Source organism: Leptopilina heterotoma, unplaced genomic scaffold, assembly GCF_015476425.1.
Source record: "Leptopilina heterotoma isolate Lh14 unplaced genomic scaffold, ASM1547642v1 Lhet_81, whole genome shotgun sequence".
NCBI lineage: Eukaryota > Metazoa > Arthropoda > Insecta > Hymenoptera > Figitidae > Leptopilina > Leptopilina heterotoma.
The window spans coordinates 2,903,587-2,923,108 of NW_025111185.1; the positions used below are offsets into that span (position 1 = coordinate 2,903,587).

General features: G+C 22.1%; 1 protein-coding gene across 4 annotated transcripts in view; it reads left to right on the forward strand.

Moving 5' to 3' along the window:
* LOC122511359 overlaps positions 1-19,522 on the forward strand; it is a 65,809-nt gene that overhangs the window by 39,337 nt on the left and 6,950 nt on the right. For 3 of the 4 annotated variants that reach the window (XM_043626541.1, XM_043626540.1, XM_043626542.1), the window contains exon 2: positions 15,262-16,377. In XM_043626541.1, coding sequence (XP_043482476.1) covers positions 15,274-16,377 — 1,104 coding nt within the window. In that variant the 5' untranslated portion in view covers positions 15,262-15,273. The remainder of the gene's footprint in view (positions 1-15,261; positions 16,378-19,522) is intronic. The other variant, XM_043626543.1, reaches the window with a different exon arrangement.

The following is a 19,522-nucleotide window of genomic DNA, read 5'->3' on the forward strand; positions in this document are numbered from 1 at the left end:
AGAAAAAAACATGGCCAGTTCAATTATTATTATAAAAAATTAAATTTTCGATAATTTAATTCTCGAAGAACTGTAGAAAAATTATTTAAAATAATTGATTTAGTGATGAAGATAGTTGAAAATTATAAAAAATAATTGAATTAAGGAAGGGTTATAGTTGTAATTTTTTAAAATTATTAAATTTCATAAATTTTACTCATTTTCTGTAAACTTTCTTTTTTTCCTGTAAAAAAATTATGTCAGGGAAAATAATTTTAATTGTCAGTAAATTGTCAGGGAAATGCCAGAGAAATTGATAAACTAAAACTTGTGACCACCCTGATTTTAGTGAAAAATTCTAGAAAATAATAATTGAATTGAAATGATGAAAATAATTTTGAAGAAGTTATATAGGATCAATATTATAATATAAAAATAATGATTTTATCACTCTGTCATCTTTAATTATTACAAAACATAAAGTTTTGTAATAATATTGTAAATTATTAAATTTCAAAAGGTTTGAATTTGAAATTTTTGAAAATCTTAATTTTTGAGGAAAAATAATAATGATTAAATATTTATTTAAAAAAGAAGTTATTGACTGTTTCGAATAATTTTACAATTAAAGAATTTCGGAAAAGTATTAGAAATTTGTTTTGAGTACCTAATAATTTTTAGAGTGAATGAGAATATTCTTTAGGGTCAGAGAAGAAGTAAAAATTTTTTCTGAAAATCAGGAGAAAGTGTGAGGGAAAAACAAAGTTAAATTTTTGTGGCAACCCTGTAAAGAATGTTTACTTAACAGAATATAAATTCTTGGAGAAGCTTCTTCAGATTTCGTGCGTCGAGGGGAAAATATTGCTAAAAAGGGGAGATTATAGACTTTTAATTATGACTATAGAAGAAGCACCTGTATGACTTCCTTAAGTTGGTCTTATACGTAACTGGGTCGTCATATGGGATCTGTTCTTCGTGCTATCCTTCCTGTCCCATGAACTGCATCAGCAAGTCACTTATTTAGAACCCTACACCAATTACCCACCACACGTTCTACTCGGCGGGAAGCTAAACTGTTATAATTTGCATCCCGTTCGCGGCAGCAGCATTATTATATTATTCTGGTTCAATTGCTTCCATAGTTGTTCGATAACTATCATTAAAAAACAAAGGAAACTGTAACTTCTTATGTAATTAGAAAAAAATGATGAGATGCTAACTTATACGGATCCCATTATGTATCTATACACACATTAGAAGAGTGAGATAAGAATTTATTAGAGAACATCAGCTTCATAATTTATCATAAATGAAAATTGAATGATAACATGTAAAAAGGAATAATTAGCAATAACAGTCTTCTTAGACCTGTTTTTACAGTTATACAATATCTTAATTATTATTTGATTCAAATAACTGATTAATTGGCTATTATCAATTAAATGTTTAATTGAATCAAATAATATTTATTGGAGTATGAATATGAATTGAACCATTTGGTTCAATTCATATTTGCTTCAAATACTGAAATTATTGTTTCAAATATCATTTAATTGACTCCAATAAATATTATTTGATTCAATTAAATATTTAAGAATCAAATAAATTTTTTTTCAGTGTAGTCTATTATTTTTATTAGTTCTAATAACTCTCTAACCTATTGAATGACAAGTGCTAAATATAAGAATAAGAACTTAATAATGAACTTAATAAAGAACTTTTTTTTTCTTTATAAAAAGTGTTTGTGGACAATTTTTTGTGGCAAAGAAATGAGTAAAAGTTCCGTATCCATGTATAGATTTACCAGAAGAAAAGACGACGATAAGACACATGATGAGTAAAATACAGAGAAATCGTACTCTACTAATTAGCACGCATTCGCAATTGGAGCAGAGAGCAACATCTCTCGCTTATTTACAGCTTTCCACGATCAAAGAGAACTGGGAATTTAAACTCTTAAAGACGACCAGAATATTTCTTTAATGTATCAGTCAACTTTCGTCGTTAACATTTCATATCATGAAAAGTATATATGTATGTGCGTGACAAATGCCAAATACAACTGAAAGTGGCAACCAGTTATTTGAAAACTAAATTTTAACCGCATAATTCTTTTTGTTTAAAACCAAAGTGGATTTTTGAAAAATTAACTGGGTAGTATCACTTTCAGGTGCATTAATGATAATAGATCTGCTGGATCAAGAAAGGGGACGTAACCCATTTTTGAATTGCAGTGGTCCAAATCTAAAAAAAACTACTATATTAGGATCAAAAACATCAATATAACTTTATTTTTAAATAAACATTAATTATTATTTTTCTATAGGAATTAAGATTTTCGATAAGAATTTCAAATTCAATAACTTATAAAAATACACTGAGAAAACGATTTATTTGTTTCAAACTTACATATTTTGTTTAAATCAAACTTAAAATATCTTTGCTATATAGTCAAACATATTTATTAAGTTTAATTGAAACATATTTTTTAGTTCATTTAAAGAAATAATATATTTAATTCAAACATAACTTATGGTTGATTTAAAATTATTTATAATCAACTTTTAAGTTTGAATTAAAGATAAAATTTTTAAACATAATTTAGGTTTAAATCAAAATAGAAAATATATTTAAATTAAACATAATTATTCAAACAAATAATATTTTTTAATCAAAGCAGTAGAAATTTTCTATATATTTTGGAATTAAGTTTACAAACTAATTTCAATTAAAAATTATTTTTCTATTTGAATTAAGTATAATGTTTTCTCAGTTTATTATTATAAAACGTGAAGAAGTCGATCACTCCGAGTCGAAGACTCGGAGTAATTGACGCTTCTTCACGTATTTTATAATAATTAAAGATCATTTCAATTCGCTGATTTATTTCTGCTATTTTTAACTTAAGATTCTTCTTCAAATAAAACATTTTTAATAATTTTTGAGAAAGTTCTTTTGAGGATTTTCAAATTCATTTGTTTACAATTCAATTTTACGAAATGTCATCGATTATTCAGAAATTCTTCAATTAAATATACATTAGAAAATAAAAACTTAAAATAATTTTTAAAAATTTCGATTAAGTTTTTTTAAAAAAATTAGTTTCATAGAATTTTTAATTAAAAGTATGAAAAATTCAGATTTTCAAAGATTTTAATTTGAATCCTTTATAAAATTCAATTATTATCTAAAACTTAAACTGAAATAAATTTTTAAATTACTTTTTATTAGAAAATTCTAGAACGATTCAATTATTTAAATACAAATATAGAGAATTTTTGATTTTCTTAAAATTGAAATCTTTTACACACTGTTATCAACAAATTTATAAATAATTGAATTCTTTCGGTGAATTTGAATAAAATTTTGAAGAATAATTGATAAAAATAATTGAATTTCTGCGATAAGTTTTAATATATATGAAAATAATTGAATTTCCAAAAACCATTTTATTATTTAGGTATGAAAATAATTCAATCCCTAAAATAAGTTTTATTAAAATTCTTGAAAAGAATTGAATTTTTGCGAAGAATTTTAATATTTATAAATATAATTAAATTTTTGTAAAGAATTTTATTAAAATTTTTGAAAATAATTTATTTATAAATATAGATGAACTTCAAAGGTTTCAATTTGAAATTTTAGAAAATGTCTATTTTTAATGAATTTAAATAGAAATTTATGAATGACAGAAATTCAATTATTTTCAAAAAATTTAATAAAATTCTTGGTAAAATTTCAATAATTTTCAAAAATTTTCCTCATTTCAATTATTTTTAATATCTACTATTTTAATAAAATTTCCCAAAAGAATTCAATTATTTTAACAAAAATTTAATAAAAATTTCACAGGAATTCAATTACTTTCTAATTTTTTAAAAATTATTTTCATAAATAATAAAATGCTTTTAAAGAATTCAATTATTTTCAAAAATAATTAAATTCTTCGCAAAAATTCAATTTTTTTAAAGAATTTTAATAAAATTTATTTTATGGATTCAATTATTTTCATAAATAATAAAATTTTTTTCGACAAATTCAATTATTTAAAAATTTTTTTTTTAAATGCTTTATAAATTTGAAAAATTATAATAAAATTGATAATAGAATACAATTATTGTCAAAAATATTTGTAAAAATCTTTGAAACAATTCAATTATTTTCGTAAAAAATAAAATGCTTCGAAGTAATTCAATTATTTAAGAAATTTTAATAAAATTCTTCCCAAGAATTCATTTCTTTTCAAAAATATTCACATGAATTGAATTATTTAAAAAGAAATTAATAAAATTCTTCGTTAGATTTCAATTTTTTAATGAAATTTCTCGATAAAATTTAATTATTTTCGAAAAGTTTAAGAAAATTTTCTAATAAAAATTGATTGAAAAATGAATTTCACTTAAAATTTTAAATTATAATTGATTATTAAAAGCATCTATAGCGTGAATTTTTAGAAATAATTGAATTTTGAAAAGAGTTTAAATTAAGATCTTTGAAATGTGAATTTATAGTTACAATATTCTTATGATAAGAAATAATGATTTTATCACCAGGGTAGCCACATGTCAGTAAAGTCAGGGAAATATTAGGATAAAATTTTTGTAAGGGAAATTAAGAAAATTGAGACTTTTTTCGACTTATTTTCAAAAATTGCGACTTTTTCGACTTTTTTTAACAAACATTGTAACAAAATACATACAACAATTTTTAATAAAAAAGTGCAATTTATTTTAATTTTTATAATGTGAAAAATAACTATAAAGAAATAAAGAAATCTTTCAAAAATTGTTTTTGAATTATTTTTTAACATAATTAATTTTTTCAAATATATCTATAATAAAAATCTTTTTGAATGGTTGAAATTTGAAAATGAAAATTAATGAAAATATTAGCTTCCAATTTTTTAAAACATTCATATTTTTCTAAAAAAAAATTTTGTCAGGGAAAATAATTTTTATGTCAGTAAATTGGCAGGGAAATTGATAAACTGAAACTTGTGACCACCCTGATCACTCTGTCATTTTAAATTTCTTCGTGTTTTATAATAATATTCTCATACGTTATTGAATTTCAGAAGGTTTGAATTTGAGAATCTTAATTCCTATTTATTAAATAAATATTAATTAATATTTATTTAAAAAAGAAGTTATTGATGCTTTCGAATAATTTTACAATTAAAGAAATTCGTAAATAAATGTAATAGAATATTTTTTTGAGTATATAATAATTTTTGGAGTGAATCAAATTATTCTTGAAGGTCAGGGAAAAAGTCAAAATTTGTTCTGGAAATCAGGGAAAAAGAAAATTAAATTTTTGTGTTAACCCTGAATGGTTCGAATAGAAGAATTTCGAAAGAAGAAGAAAAAGGAGAAGAAGACCTTTTGCAAATGAAACGTATCGATACTAAAGTTTCAATAGACTCGTACTTGAAGGAGGACGGACAAGTACGGATTATACATAAACTACATTCTAACGGTATAAAGAGAAATATCGTCAATATTCAGTTGGACAAAGGGAAAATTGATAACAAATTACCGAAGAACAACGACTGCTTTTTTATGATGAGTACAAAAGAAGTGAGTGATTTGAAAAAGAAATCCACCGCACAATGACTGCAATATGGTACATTGAGAAGAGAGGATAATTGAAGATACAGCATGGAGAAGAGGAGGTTAAGGTAGCCTTCCTCGTTGTCGCGGGTTGATAGCATGCTGGAATGAAGGCAAGGGAGGTGCAAAAGGTGAAAAACGGTATGCGATCAGCATAACCGGTTTCCATTCGTATATACACTCTCGCACCGAGAGTCTCCACTGATGCGAGATCCGACCCAAACAACGGGGTTCCCGCTGACAGGGTCGCTCGCTTTCCCGATGTTAATTTAGTATACAGTTGCTGATATGCAATGACAAATGTATAAGTACCATTCATTCCTCAAAAGAAAAGAAAATGAAAAAAGAAAGAAAGAAAGAAAGAAACAAGAAGGGAAACAATCTAGAGGGGGAGGAAATCTCCAGAAATAGAAACTTGCTCGATAGGGACTCACTTAATTCAACACCCATAGCAATAACTGCATCCTACGTACAAAGTATAACAATACGTAATAACATTTCTCGATAAGCAAATTTTTTTCTTTTCTTCAATTTTTATTTTCCTCTAAAGTCAAATTTCGATCACATTACCCGGATTTCCACAGGTCAGGGAAGTCAGTAAATTTATAGGAAAAATAAGTCAGGAAAAGTATAATTCGTCAAGAAAATTTGGGAAAAGTCAAGGATTTTTAATAAAAAAAACTAGAAAAAATTTCATTTTTAGAACTCACGAGAAAATTCTGAATTTTTGTGTCTCTTTGGTTTGTCTTATAAACTATGGAATTATACCACGAATTCTAATACAAAACTTTCAATTTTTTCTATTTCTGACAATAACTTCTTTTTAAATAACTTATAATTACTGAAGAACTATATCATAAAATTATTATTTATAAATTATTATTTAATGAATAATTTTTCTTAAATATTTCGAAATTTAATGAATTTTAAAAGAGTTGCGTTTACAATTTTCATAAATAGATGAACTTCAAAAAGGTTTCAATTTGAAACTTTATAAAATTTCAATTTTCAATGAATTTAAATCGAATCTTTCCAAGAACTTAGATTTTTTGAAAAATGTTAATAATTAAAATTCTACCGAAATTAGTTAAATTTTTTAAATCATTATTTAATTAATCATTAAAAATAATGGATCTATAGAAGAATTTTAGTTAAAAACACAAAAAAAAATTGAATTTTGGAGAAGTTACAAATGATTGCAGAAATTCAATTATTTTCAAACAAAAATTTTCGTCAAAATTTTTAATTATTATTTTAATAAAAATTCACAGGAATTCAATTATTCAAAATTTTCTATAAATTTCTTTGCAGTAATTCAATTATTTTCATAAATATTAAAACTCATTGCAGAATTTAAAAAACTTCTCGTCAAAATTTCAATTATATCTTTATATTTAAATAAGAAAATTCTTCACCAAAATTCAATTATTTACAATTTTTCTATAAATTTCTTCTCAGAAATTTAATTATTTTCGTAAATAATAAATTATTCACAGGAAATCAATTATTTAAAATACAATTTTCATAATTTTTTCAAAAAATACTTTATTTAAACGGATTATTATAAAATTCGAAGAAAAAAAATTTTTGTAGAAATTTAATTATTCTCATGAATACTTTTTTTGCTGGGAATTCAATTATTTTCGTAAATAACAAACTTTAAATAAATTCAATTATTTTGAATATAATTTTAATAAAATTCTTGTCAGGAATTCAATTATTTTCTATGAATAATAAATATTTTTTTTTTTTGAATTCAATTATTTGAAATACAATTTTAATAAAATTCTTCGCAGAAATTCAATTATTTTCATAAATAAAATTAAATTTTCACAGGAATTCCCGCGAAGAATTTTATTATCCATGAGAGTAGAATAAAATTTTATAAAAAAAATTGGTTTCAAAATGAATTTCAGTTGAAGTTTTAAATAATATTTTTGAAAAATTATTAAAAATAATTGATTTAAAGTAGAATTTTAGTTAAAAATTCTGGAAAATAATAATTCAATTGAAATGATGAAAATAATTTAATTATTAATTATATTCTTATAAGATTGTTGAATTATAAAAAGGTTTGAATTTGAATTAAATATTTATTTAAAAATTAAGCGTTATTGATGTTTTCGAATAATTTCCCAATTAAGAAATTCGTAAATAAATGTAATAGAGTATTCGAGTATTTTGTTGAGTATCTAATAATTTTTAGAGTGAATCAGAATGTTCTTTTATAGAGTCAGGAAAAAAGTCAAAATTTATTCTCTGTAAATCAGGGAAAAAGGGAAAAACAAAATTAAATTTTTGTGGCAATCCTGCTTACAGAACCGTTATTAATTTTTGAAAGCAATATGCAAATTGAAACTTCTCCAAATAAAAGTTAAATATAATTAGACGGCAACTTTCTTTTATAAGTATTTTACTAGTGATCATTTCATTTCAATAAAATTTGTCAAACTCGATTCACTCGATGGTAGCAAGGAGAAATTCATTATGATGAAATAGATAAATCTTAAAGAGGACAAAAATCTCATGTGACCAGAAAAAAGAATTTATTAATAGAGAAACATTCGAAATATTTAATTTTTTTTCATTCCTCTCTTCTCTTTTTTTCTTTTCTTTTTTCCCTTTCTTCTGTTTAGTGAATAAAAATTCATGAATCTAGAAAAAATTCTATTCCTTTAAGTCGGAGATTACGATAATTGTCTTCAAAATTAATAATCCTGATGCTTCTATTATTAAAATTCCCTGAAAAAAATTTTTTTTTTTTAAACCTGGAAATGTCAGGGAATTTCGATCGAAATCCTGGAAAATTATTGTTTTCTAAAGTTATTCTGCTTATTCTTGAAATCCAGTTTTTCTTAAATATTTCAAAATTAATTCAATTTTAAAAGAGTTGCGTTTACAATTTTCATAAAAAATAGATAAACTTAAAAAGGTTTTAATTTGAAATTTTGTAAAATTTTAATTTTGAATCAATGAATTAAATAATAAAAATTTCACAGAAATTCTATAATTTACAAATTTTTATAAATTTCTTCGCAATAATTCAATTATTTTCATAAATAATCAAATTTTTCACAGAGATTCAATTATTTTCATAAATAATAAAACTCATCGCAGAATTTCGATTATTTTTAATATACAATTTTAATGAAATTTCTCGAAAAATGTAATTATTCCTAAAAATTTTATTAAAATGCATCAAAGAAATTTAATTATTTTAAAAGCCTTCCTATAAGTTATTTATTAGAATTTAAGTATTATTGTCAATATACATATTTAATAAAATTTCTTGAAAAGAATTAAATTATTTTCAAAAAATTTAATGAAATTCTTTTTAAGAACTCAATTTTTTCTAAAAATAATTTTAATAAAATTCTTCGTAGAAATTTAATTAATTTCAATAATTTATCAAAATTCAATTATTTTCAATATCTACTATTTCAATAGAATTTCACAAAAAAATTCAGTTTTTAAAAAGAAATATTAAAATACGTCTCAAGAATTCAATTCTTTTCAAAAGTAATAAAATTCTTCGCAGAAATTTAATTATGGTTGAAAATTTAAAAAAATTCTCTTCAAAATTTCAATTATGTTTATAAATTATAAAATTTTTTTTCGAAATTCAATTATTTTCAAAAAATTTTAATAAAATTCATTTCAGGGATTCAATTATTTTCATAAATAATAAAATGCTTTTAAAGAATTCAATTATTTTCAAAAATAATTAAATTCTTCGCAAAAATTCAATTTTTTTAAAGAATTTTAATAAAATTTATTTTATGGATTCAATTATTTTCATAAATATTAAAACTCATCGCAGAAATTCAATTATTTTCATAAATAATAAAACTCATCACAGGATTTCAATTATTTTTAATACAATTTTAATTGAATTTCTCAAAAAATGTAATTATTCTTAAAAATTTTATTATAATTCGCGGAAAGAATTCAATTATTTAAAAATTTGTTGATTAAATTCTTTATTTGAATTCAATTGTAAGAAACGTTCAATTCTTTGTAGAAATTTAATTAATTTCAATAATTTATCAAAATTCAATTATTTTCAATATCTACTAATTCAATTAAAATTTCACAAAAGAATTATATTATTTAAAAAGAAATATTAAAATTCGTCTTAAGAATTCAATTATTTTCAAAAGTAATAAAATTCTTCGCGCAGAAATTCAATTATGGTCGAAAGTTTAAAAAATTCTCTCCAAAACTTCAATTATCTTTATAAATAATAAAATCTTTTTTTAAAAATTTTAATAAAATTCTTGTCAAAATTTCAATTATTTTCAAAAACTTTTCTCAACTCAATCAAATTTTTACAGAGATTCAATTATTTTGAATACAATTATTTTAATCTACTTTCTCGAAAAGTGAAATTATTCTTAAAAATTTTTATTAAAATTCGTCAATTTATTTTTGTATTTAAATAATTGAATTCTCGTAGAATTTTCTAATAAAAATTGATTTAAATATGAATTTCAGTTAAAATTTTAGATAATTGAATATTAAACTCTTTAAATTTGAATAAGTAAAAATTTTTTCTAATTTGAATTAGTTACTGACTTTTTGCTTTTGAATTAGCAGATTGTACTAATAAATAATCATTTCCACTAATTTAATAGTAAAATTTACTAATTCAGAAGCAAAAAGTTAGTCACTAATTTCAATTAGTAAACATGTTTACTAATTTAAATTTAGAGAGAAAGTATTATAGCGTGAATTTTTAGAAATTGAATTTTGAAACGGTTTCAAATTATAATTTTGCAATGTTTAAACTTTTTATACTTTTAACTAAAATTGTGTATATTTAATTTTTTTTGAATAAGTTTAATTGAATTTTTTAAAATTTATTTGAAGTTTTAATTTTCTAATATAGAAATATTCAATAAAAATTCTCCAATTAAATATACCTATAATTTAATTAAAGAATTTCCGAATAATCGATGAAATTTCGTAAAATTGAATTTTAAACAAAAGGATTTGAAAATTTTCAAAGAAATATTTCAAAAATTATTAAAAATAATTAATTTAAAGAATAATTAGTTAAAAATTCTGGAAAACAATAATTGAATTGAAGTGATGAAAGTAATTTTGAATAAATTAGAGTAACAATCTTGTTATAATATAAAATAATGATTTTATCACTGGGCCATCTTTAATTATTATAAAACATGAAGAAATCGATTGCTTCTATAGTCGAAGACTCGGAGTGATCGATTTCTTCATGTTTTATAACAATTTTTTATAAGTTGTTTAATTTCAAAAAGGTTTGAATTTGAATGTTTTGAAGAATTTTAATTCTTATGAAAAAATTAATAATGACTAATTATTTAATTTTGTAAAATATAAATTAATGTAGTTTTAAAAACCTGGAAAAATTCCGTTTTTTCACCTGGAAAAGTCAGGGAATTTGAAATGAGCAAAAGCGTGGCAGCCCTGAATTCAGTTAAAAATTTAAAATACTTATATAAAATTGTGTCATTTAATTAATTGAAAAAAGTTACTATTTCTATTTTAGTTTTTGCACTAGTCTTGTAATCAGTTAGTTTATTCGACCTAGATTTCTTTATGAAGGGACCTTTTTTTAATAGAAATATATTACTCTCATCATTTAACCTTCATTCGAAACTGTAAGGAATGGAGCACTATAAGTTTAAAGTGTAAATTCATAATGCAAACTTTAATGTAAATTTAATGCAAAAAAACTCGAAATGTATCCACTTCTTCACCAATATAAGTGATCTAATTACGAAAAATTCGATCTTAAAAAAAATATTGCGGTAATAGTTCAGAATTAAGATAAAATGGATAAAATTACGATATATTTTTGAGATACTATAAAATACATTTTTTTTCATTTTTTCATTATGCAAAAGCATGCTAAGTGAGTGTCATTTTATGAATGGCAAAAACGATATAGTTAAGTATCTATACAATAAGAAATAATATTTTGTTTGTGTTTCGAAATAAAGTTAAACGGCTTTCATTGGAAAGTTAAATTGAACCTTGGCTTAGAATTAGTGAGTCAATTTAAATATCCAACTTGATCTATATATTTAAGCAGTATTGATACGCAGAAGAAGTAGCAACCAATTTTATTGATAAGAAATCATTTTTTATCTCTAAATTTTCAACATTTATCTAATGTCTACAAAATTCTTTCCAAAAAAACTTTATCATTTTTTCTTCTTCTTTGCTATATTGAAGATAATAATCCTAATAGTGATTTTTAAGCAATGGTTTTAGTATATAGCCGTAGACCACATCAACAATCTAAACGGCTGCTCCAGACTTAAAAAGTTTTTATGCAGTGTATCAAAGTTAAAAATATAATTAAATGTCAGACTGCTGACGTTTGTATTTGTATAGTAAACTTAATCAACTGCCGAATGAATCATACTAGATTTCCGCCAATAAATTATGTATCAATATACAAAACTTGAAAATATGGTTTGTGGTTTAACTGAATAATACAAAAAAATTGGTACTTTTTTGAAGAAATAAATAAATTTGCAAATAAATTGAATATTTATAAAGTTGATAAATAATTGGAAAAGAGAAGAAAGAATAAAATTCAGAAGGGGTGACGTGAAGGCTAACTGGTAGTAAGTAAAAGAGATGATAAAAGTAAATGAAATATAAAGCAATGAGAACAAATCAAATGCGGCTAAAAAATCTGGTTCTGCAAGGTTAAAATTAACCTGTTTGATACGGAAGTGGGAAAAAAAGTAATACGAAGAATAGCAAAAAAAGGTTGCGAGAATAAAATGAATAAAATTTAATATAACGTATATATAAGAGAATAAATTTTAAAAAAGAAACGTTTCTAATAATTACTTTACTTTATAGTAAAGATAATATTCTAAATTGTATAGTAAATAATGTCAATTTCTGTATAGTTAATAACTCAGTGGAACCTCTGTTATTCGATTTCAAGCTATAAATCAGTTTTTACACAAGATTTCAATTTTCACATCTATCTCGGTGAAAAAATCCCAAAAATAAAAAAATATAAAATTTATTTCAATTAAATTTGCCAAAATTTCCAAATAATTGGAAATCTTTTAAAATTATTTACAAGAATTTAACTATGTCTTCAAAATAAATTAATAAGAATTTTTCAAGAATATAATTTTTTTTTTCATAATTTCCATTTAACTAAATTACATTCAAAACTTAAATAATTTTTTGTTAAATACATATTTAAATATTTATTTATTCTTCCACAGGAATTAAAATCTTTTAAATGATTACCATATAAAATCTTTTCTAAACTTTACAATTTCTAAAAATTACAACTGATGTAATTCTTACAAAATTCTGTAACTTTTTTTGTTGCAACTTTTTAAGAAAATATTAAATTAATAATTTTTTCAAATTCAAATAAAAATAATATTTCTTAAAATTGAAATATTATAAAGAATTCTATCAAAATTTTTTAGAATAGTTGTATTCCTTTGAAGAATTTTAATAAAATTTTAAGAATATAGTTAAATTTTTTTGGAAGAATTTTATGAAAATCGTATTTTAAACAATTTAATTCTTATTCAAATTTTATTATTTATGAAAATAATTGAATTTCTGCAAAGAATTTTATTAAAATTATATTCAAAATAATTAAATTTATCTAAAATCTTTTATAATTTATAAAAATAATTGAATTCTGGTGAAAAATTTTACTATTCCTGAGAATAATTTAATTTTTACAAATTTTACCAAATAGAATTAAAAAAAAATTTTTTTTAAATAATCCAATTCCTCTATAGATTTTTATTAAAAATTTTCAGAATAATTGAATTCTTTTAAGAAATTTTTATTAAAATTTCATTGAAAATAATAGAATTATCGCTAAGAATTTAATAAAAATTCATTTAAATAATTGAATTCCTGTGAAAATTTAATTAAATTTATTAAAAATAATTAAATTTCTGCGAAGAATATTCTTAAAATTATATTTAAAATCATTGAATTTCCGCGAAGAATTTCATAAAAACTCTTTTAAATAATTGATTTCTACTGAAAAATTTTAGGGAAATCGTATTTTAAAAAATTCAATTCCTGTGAAAAATTTATTATTTATTAAAATAATTGAATTTATTTAAAATATTTTAATATTTATAAAAATAATTAAATACTTGTAAAGAATTTTATTAAAATTTTATTCAAACTAATTCAATGCCTAATAGAATTTTATTATAGAATAATAGAATTAGAATTAGAATCTAATAGAATTTAATTAAAAATGTATTAAAAATAATAATTTTAAATTCTAATAAATAAATCATACTAAAATTTAATTAAGTAATTGAATTCTTTTGAAGAATTCTAAAAAAATATTAATTAAATTTTCCCATCAATTCATTAAAAAATTTATTAATTTATAAAAATAATTGAATTTTTGCGTTGAGTTCTATATTATTTGAAAGTAAGTGAATTCCTGAAAAGCATTTTAATATTTATGAAAATAATTGAATAAAGAAAATTTTATTAAAATTCTTGAAAATAATTTAATTTTTGCGAAGAAGTTTATTATTTATAAAAATAATTGAATTTTTGAGCAGAATTTTATTGAAATACTTGGAAATAATTGGATTCCTGTGCAGAAATTTATTTTAAAACTTTTAAAAATAATTGAATTTCTGCCCAAAAGTTTATTAATTATAAAAATAATTGAATTTTTGTAAAGAATTCTGTTGAAATTGTTGAAAATTATATTCTGTTGAGGAATTGAATAAAAATAATAAATTGAATTCCTGTTAAATTTTGATTATTTATGTAAATAGTAAATAAATAATTACGTACAATTTTATTAAAATTTGTTTAAAATAATTTAATTCTTTTTGCAAATTTTATTAAAATATTAGATATTGAGAACCATTGAAATTTTTACAAGAATTTTATTATTTATAAATATAATTGAAATTTTGACGAGAATTTAAAAAAATTTTTGAACATAATTGAATTTCTGCGAAGAATTTTATTAAAATTATATTTAAAGTAATTGAATTTACCTAAAGTATTTTATTATTTATGAAAATAATTGAGTTCCCGTGAAGAATTTTTTGAAAATTCTTTTAAATAATTGAATTTATTTAAAGTATCTTATTATTTATGAAAATAATTAAATACTTGTGAAGAATTTTATTAAAATTTTATTCAAACTAATTCAATGCCTAATAGAATTTTATTATGATTTTTAAAAATAATTTAATTTCCTTGAAGAATTTTATAAAAATTCTTTTAAATAATTCATTCTTTTAGAGAAATTTTATGAAAATCATATTTTAAATAATTGAATTCTTATAAAAATTTTATTAAAAAAAATAATTGAATGTTTGTGAAGAATTTTATTAAAATTATTTCAAAGAATTGAATTCTTTTGGGATATTTTATTAAAATAGTGGACACCTATATTGAAAATAATTGAGTTTCGAAAAATTTTTTTAAATAATTAAATTGTTTCTAAAAAATGTATTAAAATTGTTGATAATAATTTTTTTTATTTCAACTATTAGCGAATTTAATTAAAGTTGTGCAAATAATAAAAAAAATAATGTTCAAGATTCTTTACAACTTGAAGTTACCATTTTTAACACTTAATAATGAAAACGTATAATTACTACTATAAAAAAATGAATTGAAGCATAAAATTCTGTTACAGGTGGTTAAGCAAATGATTCAGCGTGTCTGGACGGAAGTAACAAGACTGACATTGAGGATGCTACAAAGTTGCATCAGCGGAAGATCATCAAGATGTGTCCGCAGAGCTTTGGTCTTTGCCTTTGCATGGGGCCTCGTTATGATAGCCACTCTGCAATTCCGTTACGCTGAAAACAGTATTTTACACGTGAACAATGTCATTGACAGCGAGGGCGTGACTGTTAATAATTTTAAACAAGAACAACAATCAGGTCAGAATCCAAAAGTATCAAATTTTTTCCTAAAACTCTTCTCAGTTATGAAATTCGGCAATTATCGAGATAATTCCACATCTGGCTCAGGCTACACACTCCTCAATCAGGAACGAACTTTGGTCACGAAAATGCCATTCAATTTGGATCCACTTCTCGACAAACGACCATTAAAATCCGAAGACGAACTCATTCAAGACATCGAGGATCGTTTGCCTAGCCTCCCGGTGGCCTACTGGAATAAAAATAGTAAATTTCTAACCAGTCAGAGTAGCAGTAAAGCGGCGAAGACAACGAATAAAAGTGCTTGTGTTGCCAAGTATCCTAGTATTTATGACTTAGAATTTAATAACATTTACTGGCAATCACTGAGGACTAGTAATGGGACTTTTCAATTGTTTGGCGCCTATTACGATGTGAGGAAGTTGTCGAAAATCGGACCCGCCATCAGGATGGTTGGGATGATTGATAGAATTGCGCCTACAATCAAGACTTATTGTCAGTTGTGGTATGACGGCGAGCGAGAACCTAAGGTTGTTGAAATTCTAGAGTATAAGTATATCTGGTTTCCCAAGTGGGGTAATTATAAGCAGGGTATCTATCAGCCTTACGTGATCGCTTGTAGGATACCGCAGACTCACTGGCAAAAAGGTCCGCCAGCTTCCGTGTCTTTGGTGGAGAAGGTCTGCGATACTGCTTCCAATAATCTTAGGGTGATTTATAATAAGCCAGAAAAGAAGAAAGATTTTGCTGTTTGCGTTAAGGGACTGGACTTTCTTCATGAAGATTTATCTGTTCGACTCGTTGAGTGGATCGAACTCATTGGACTTCTCGGAGCGGATAAAATCTTCTTCTACGAACTGCAAGTGAGTTCCGATGATAATAATATGACTATGCTTTCCTCTTTTTTTTCGTTTTTCTTTTTTCTTCTTCTTCTCCGCAAGACACCCAAACATCACAATTTGTTATTTCTTCTTTTCCTGATGTAGATACATTTTCCAATCATCAAACTTGTATATTTCTTGTTGCGACTCTTTAATCACTTCCTCATTCAAGCATGCTCTTCTTGCTCCAGTAAATTTACTCATCTATCAATAATAATTATCTTCTTCTTGTTTTCTTATCTTTTTTTTTACAACTTCCGCATTCATTTGCTTAATAATTGGTAAAATTAAAAAACATATTTCTTTATCTAACGAATATCAATTCATTAGATTAACAGGGTTGCCACAGGTCAGAAAATTCGGGAAAAAGGCAGGGATTTTCATTAAAAGTTACCAGAAAAATTAAATTTTTAAAATTCATAAAAAATTCTGAATTTTTTGTGTCTTTTTTGTTTTCCTCATAAACTATCAAATTACCACGAATTCTAATACAAAACCTTCAATTTTCTCTATTTCAGTCAATAATCTCTTTTTAAATAACTTAATTCCTATCAAATTATTGCTAAATAAATTATTTAATGCATAATTTTACTCAAATATTTCAAAACTGCACTTTCAAAGAGTTGCGTTTAAAATTTTCATAAATAGATGCACTTTAAAAGGTTTCAATTTAAAATTTCCGAAAATTTCATTTTTCAATGAATTTAATTATAATTTTTAAAGAACTACAATGAAAAATTTTAATAATTCAAATTCTTCTGAAATTTGTTAAATTTCAAAAATATATATATTTAATTAATTACGAAAAATAATGGATTTATAGAAGAATATTTGTTGAAAACACTAAAAAAAAATTGAATTTTGCAGAAATTGAATTATTTTTAAAAGTAATAAAATTCTTCTCAAAAATTCAAATATATTTTTAGAAATAATAAAATTCATGGCAAAAATTCAATTATTTTCATAAATATTAAATTTAGATAAATTCAATTATTATTTAAATATAATTTTAATAAACTTCATCGCAGAAATTCAATTATCAAAAAAAAATTTTAATTCTCGTCAAAATTTCAATTATCCTTATAAATAATAAAATTCTTGGCAAAATTTCAATAGTTTTTAATACCTATCTAATATTTTGATAAAATTTTCCAAAAGAATTAAATTATTTCAAAAAAATTTTAATAACGTTGTACGTAAACATTTATTTATTATTTTCATAAATAATCAAAATTTCACAGGAATTCAATTATTTTTATTAAATTCCTCAACAAAATATAATTTTCAACAATTTCAACAGAATTCTTTACAAAAATTCAATTATTTTCATAATTAATTAAATTTTGGGCAGAAATTCAATTATTTTTAAAAAGTTGTAAGAAATTTCTTCACAGGAATTCAATTATTTTCAAAAAAAAAAATGAAATTCTTATCATAAATTCAATTATTTCCAAATATTTAAATCAAATTCTGCACAAAAATTTAATTATTTTTATAAATAATAAAATTCATCGCAAAAATTTAATTATTTTCAAGAATTTTAATAAAATTCTACTTATTCAATTATTTTCATAAATAATAAAATGCTTTTTAGGAATTCAATTACTTTCAAATAATAGAATGCAGAAATTCAATTATTTTCATAAATAAAAAAAATTCATCACATGGTTTCAATTATTTTTAATAAAATTTTTAATGAATTCGTGGAAAAATTTAATTATTATTTTATTAGAATTCTGCAAAAGATTTCAATTACTTTAATAAATTTTGGTATGATTTGTTTATTAGAATTTTAAATTATTATTTTTAAATTTTTAATACATTTTTAATTAATTTTCCTAAAAGAATTCAATTATACTTTCAAAAATAATTAAATTCTAATAAAAAAATTCAATAATTTTCATGAATTTTAACAAATTTCTTCACAAAAATTCAATTTTTTCAAGAATTTTAATAAAATTCTTTTTAGGGATTCAATTATTTTCATAAATAATAAAATGCTTTTTAGGAATTCAATTATTTTCATAAATATTAAAACTCATCGCAGAAATTCAATTATTTTCATAAATTAATAAAACTCATTATAGGATTTCAATTATACTTAATAAAAGTTTTAATTAATTCGTGGAAAAATGCAATTGAATCGTGAATTTCGAAAAGGGCTCAACTCTAAAAGCCATATAAGTGTCATTTTTACATAACAAATGACAGTGAAAATGACTCTTATGATTTTTAGAGTTATGAGCCCTTTATAAAAATTCTTCAAAAGAATTTAATTATTAAAAAAAATGTTAATATAATTTGTTTATTAGAATTTAAAATAATTATTTTAAATACATTTTCAATTAAATTTCTTAAAAGAATTTAATTATTTCGATAATTAATTAAAATTTCACAGGAATTCAATTATTATTTACAAATCTTTTAGAAATTTCTTCGCAATAATTGCATTATTTTCATAATTATTAATCATTGTAAATCATGAAGAACTTGATCTATTTCTTCATGTTTTATAATAATATTTTGTATAATAATAATGATTAAATGTTTATTGAAATTATAAGTTATTCATAATTAAGGAAGATTTCGACTAGTTATTCATGTTATTCATGTTTTTGAATAATTTTTTTCAATTTAAAGAAATTCGTATAGATAAATATAATGAATTAGAATATTCTTTAGGATCAAGGAAAAAGTATAAATTAAATTTTTGTGTCAATCGACTGATTACAATTCTTTTTCGTACGTTTCTAATGGATTTTAATATTTTAATCATCCCTTTATCTCGCGATATAAATCGTTTTTTGCTGAGAAAACAATAGTTTTCATTGTTCAACTTTCCTTCTTTCCTAAAAGGAGTTTCCATTCATTCACATAGTCTTTAGAATTCATTCTAGAATCGTAAAATACTCTTCATCTCTCTATTTCATCTTCGCTTTAAATCTACTTGTTAAAGACTGAAGAATTCCCTTTCGTTCTTAGAATGAATGTTTCCATTTCTTCCATTTCAATTTGCCTCATCTCTTGTAAATTGCCTCAATTAGAATCGTTACCACGTACTGAATTTTTCTTTTCATTTTTCTACACTCCGAATGTATGCAGTAATACAGCGCTCTAATTTTTCTAA